At 39.7% G+C, this 4,609-nt stretch overlaps 1 protein-coding gene across 1 annotated transcript; it reads right to left on the reverse strand.

Moving 5' to 3' along the window:
- Nucleotides 1–1,353: 1,353 nt before the first annotated feature.
- LOC138026898 (trace amine-associated receptor 9-like) lies at nt 1,354–3,478 on the reverse strand. Its single transcript, XM_068874353.1, has one exon. The coding sequence runs from the start codon at nt 3,307–3,309 to the stop codon at nt 2,311–2,313; it is 999 nt and encodes a 332-aa protein (XP_068730454.1). The 5' UTR covers nt 3,310–3,478; the 3' UTR covers nt 1,354–2,310.
- Between the last annotated feature and the right edge of the window lie 1,131 nt (nt 3,479–4,609).

Genomic DNA, 4,609 nt, shown 5'->3' on the forward strand with positions numbered 1-4,609 from the left:
AAATAGATTTAACTTGAGTGTGGGCTGTTGGACTCGTAATGACTCCTTCCGTACAATGTTATACTGGCCATAAATTTTTGCTGATTATTTACTACTCCATCATAACACCATTCTCAGCAAAAATATGATATATAAAATGGGGGTCACCGTACTCGTTAACGAGAAAACAGGAATTCTTTGACAGATTAAACTTGGCTTCAATGAAAATCCGCCATTTTATCAATGTGCGCGTCCAAAAGTATGGGTTTCCTAATAAAAAGCGCCTGCCGTAATTTTCACAAACTGAACTTTAAAGTCTCCGGAGCTGTTGTCATATCCGTCGAGAATTTTTGCAATGGATTCAGAATTTGATGTGAAATATATTTTGAGATTGTAGCAACAAAAATAAACACGGAAACAAACCGTCACTGAAATGTTTGTCACGATATGGAAATTAAAGTTGTTGAAATAAACGCAGAAATTAACGCCCTAAATAGTCTAAGAAATTTTCAAGTTCTTTTTAAACTTCTTCATTTCATAGATCGTCAATTTTCCTCGAAGCGAACTCAAGGTTATTTTTGAACCTGATTACTTAAGGACGTATGTAGAACACTCGCCCTTTGCTGGTGCTGTTAAGTTGATGCATGCGGTTGTGCACTTCATGTTCAATCTTGCACGTAGCAAGACCTTGGAAAAAAGCTCCTCAAAAAGTCCTTTGTGAATAGTAATTTATTATGCTTGTCATTACAACATTACCTAAAATATACAATTTTTTCGGACGATTTGTTCGTTACGATCAAGCAGAAAGAGCTGAATATTCCTTCATCAAGGATTATTTCACCTGTAAGGCTGATAACCGGAGAACTTCTTTAGTACTAGTACTCAGTACTTCAGGGAGAAGGTGAAAAAAAAAAGGTCAGCATTTCCCTGCCGCTCTGAAATACATCCTTTTGAACAGGAAAATAAGGGGGGGAAAATGGAAGCTGCCCAAGTAATTATTAAGTCAAAATGCCACCTGCCTGTGAAAAGGCTACGCTTGCTGACCGAACGCCCAAAGACAGGAAACAATGACTTCTTCGTTTCTCTTGTCAAAGTACTCCATGGTGTTTTCAAGTGAAGTCCTTCATTTGTCCAATATTTAGGGTGCGTTCGGTTGACCCTATTCCGGAATAGAAATAAGTAGAGTGATGATTTAAAATGGTATATCTGCGTAGCATTTTAACAGGTGTTTGACAATTTCTATGTAAATGTACGTAAAAACGAAGGATTTTTCTAACTTCAATTCCATGTATTTCTATTCCGGAATACGGCAAATCGCACGCACCCCTAATTTCAAGCAGCTCGTCTGAAGATAATGATTTGAATGTGAATGATTATAAAGCTCATAGCCTGACAATTTGTATTCCCTTTTTATAAATATTTAATATACACTTGGTTAGATAATATTGTAACTAAACCATAATTGAGGTCGTGGATTTCATGATACATTTCCAATAAAGTTTTATTTTTGTATTTCAATTTATCTTCGTTAGTTCGTGGCATGCCTGTAAATTAGTACCGACCATGCTAACAAAGTGTTATAGAGTGTTAACAACAAGCGGAAATATTTCAAGTTTAATGTCCTCATAAACTGTTGAAAGTTGGAGAAGGCTAGTATTAGATAATGTAAGGCAAGAGTAAAGAAGAGTTACTTGTAAAGAAACGTTTTGTCGAGAAGAGGTTTCAAGGGAAGTAGAAGAGTCAAGATTCTTTATAGAATGTCAAACCGGGAAAAAAAATACCAACGCTGAGATGAAGCCCTTTTCGGAAACCGGCTTAGGTGGAAACTCTAAGCTGGACGGGTCCGAGGAGGGAGTTGTTTAGATAGATAGACTCCATCTTGTGGTTGTTGCTGAAATTATATAGAAGATGGAGCATGTTCTGTAACTCTGCGGGGCCTATCCAAGAATGGACTTTACAGCACTATCCATTTAGATAATAATTAGCCTGCGTAGCAAGCGTTTCCGTCGGGGATATGGATGAGTGCTTGTGTTTCCGCAAGCTCTACTATGGCGCCGATGAATTTTAGGTTTGTCATCTTCCGAAGCTTCGTTTATCGAGCGCCAGGATGCTTAAATACCCCACCCTCTTAATGTTGTAAATTTCACCCACGCACTTAAGTGTTTCACCGACATTCCGCCGAGGCTTGAGTGCTTGTGTTTCCGCAAGCTCTACTATGGCGCCGATGAATTGTAGGGTTGTCATCTTCCGAAGCTCAGTTTATCGAGCGCCAGTATGCTTAACTTCCTCCTCTCTTTGAAGGTGTAAATTTCACCCACGCGCTTAAGTGTTTCACCGACATTCCGCCGAGGCTGTATTATTCTCTGTGTCTTTTCGTAACTGTTGGTTTGAAGAACGAAACAACTGCCTCAAGTTGTCTTTCACGGCTTGTCTCACTTCTTTGATCTTCCAGCAGTAAAGAATGGGGTTTAGAGATGAATTAAAATAAAGCAAAGTCACCGTGCTTTCCACCGCCAGATAAAAAGCTACCGACTGTCTTATTCGAATCACATTCTCTCGATATTTGAATGGCCACACCAACAAAAACGGCAAATAACACGAAACTAATGCCAACTGTACGTACATTCCACTGTACACTGTTTGTCTGTACCGTTTCATTATACTCGGTGGAAATATTTGACTCGCTTGTTCCTGGGTGTTGTCTCGAACTTGATTTTGATAACGGCGCAGGGTGAGGAAAATCTTCGAGTAACAGCAAATGGATGTCACAAGGCACAATGACGTTGAAGAAATCACCAAAACAAGCCATACATCGTTGTTCCAATGCAAAGTGGCTGCCGTGAAGGTTGAGAAAGCCCAAAACGCGATCACAGCTCCATATATTCGTTTGAGAGTTACAACTTGTCTGTACCTGAGTCTTAACAACAGAGCAAGAAGTCTGTCCACACTGACGGCGGTTGTTGTCAACATTGATACTCCACACAGAATGGTGCTTGCAGTCCGACTCGCTGCATGAGTGTAGCGACACATTTGGTGCGATTTATACCACAAAGTCAGGAAGAAAGCAATTTGAAATGGTTGTGAAACGATACCAACACAGAGATCCGTTACCGCCAGGTTTCGAAACAAAACTTTGGAAGGCGGATGTAAGGATGTTTCTCTCTGAAGGGCAATGACGATTAGAGTATTTCCCATCGTTGCAGTCAGGGCAAAAATAATGTTGACCACTGAAAGACATATTAGCGGGATGTGTATTCTTTCAGATAATTCTGCCAAGCAGAAAATGCCCTCTAATTTTTGGCTGTGTCCTGTAAAATTTGTTGTCGACATTTTGAATCTCCGGACAGTGTGGTTTCCTTCTTTTACAAAACATCTTCATTTTCTAGTCATTTGATACGTCGCATATTTATGAATTTATTTATTGATGTGATGCTTGGTGATTTCTTTAAAGCAATAAATAATTTATCTTTTACCCACTTTGGACCTTAAGTTATTCCCTAGAAATAGATTTGTCATAGATTTCCGATGAAACTTTGCACACTGTTGTAACATAACATGTTGAGGAGATGATAAAAATGTAATAAAAACGGGGGGGAGGGGGAAGGGTTCACCGAGCTCGTGTCCATGGTGCGGCTTTCACGAATACGGCTATATAGGGGCCGCCACGGTTGCTCGAATCCTTGTTAGCGCTAACCGTTGGTCAAAAGGTATCAAGACCTATAGGTTTGACTAGAACTTCTTGCAGAATAAGACATCACGTCTCGAGTATCACATTCGACGCACGTATAGAAAGTGTAAAAATAAAATAACAATTTTTACACTTTCTATACGTGCGTCGAATGTGATACTCGAGACGTGATGTCTTATTCTGCAAGTAGTTCTAGTTATTCAAACGCATTCCTAGCCTCGGCAATTACTATTTCTTTAAGACCTATAGGTTTGCGTGGTATTTAATGCTGGTTAGCGTCAGCCATGTTTTGAGCAACCCGGGCCTGTTCGCCAGAAGTTGTCAATAGAATATTTGCCATTTACGGACCTCCACAGATGAGGCAAGTTGTTATGGACAACTTTTAAGTTGTCGATAACCATGACAAGAAGATATCGAATGCAAAACTACTTTAGCTGTCGATGACAAATGCAGCCTTTTTGTTATCGACAAGTCCCTTTCACCCGCCTGATTTAGTAAGAAAAATGTAAGAAACTTGCTTTCTGTAAACGGGGGCCGTGGATGTGGGGGTACCACCGTTTAATTAAAGTCGCTTTTTGCGTGTCATATGTCGGCCGTTACAATTTCGTTTTTACAATTCGTTTTTGTTTAACTCAAGGATTACAGTGAAATCACATGCATTTTTGCGTCTCTTGTATTCGATTGTTCCAATCATTATCATAACAAATCTTTCTTGTTTCAAACGAGAAGCGTCATGCGATTCTGAAATCGTGGACCCCTGCCGATGTTTTGCTATTCTACAGCAAAACATCAGCAGGAGACCGCACTTTTTGTTGAGGTAAATTGTCATCAACTTTTACCTCCGTCACCGAGAGAAGTGTGAAAAGTCAGATTCTTGGAATTCTCTTATGTCATCGAAACCTAGATATTGTCACGTTTGGTGAAGAAAAACAGCGTAAAACG

Source organism: Montipora capricornis, chromosome 12 (genome assembly GCF_036669925.1).
Source record: "Montipora capricornis isolate CH-2021 chromosome 12, ASM3666992v2, whole genome shotgun sequence".
NCBI classification, from domain to species: Eukaryota; Metazoa; Cnidaria; class Anthozoa; order Scleractinia; family Acroporidae; genus Montipora; species Montipora capricornis.

Bases quoted from the DNA above. Each gene is read 5' to 3' on its own strand.
- LOC138026898 (XM_068874353.1), bottom strand. From the start codon at position 3,309: ATGTCGACAACAAATTTTACAGGACACAGCCAAAAATTAGAGGGCATT.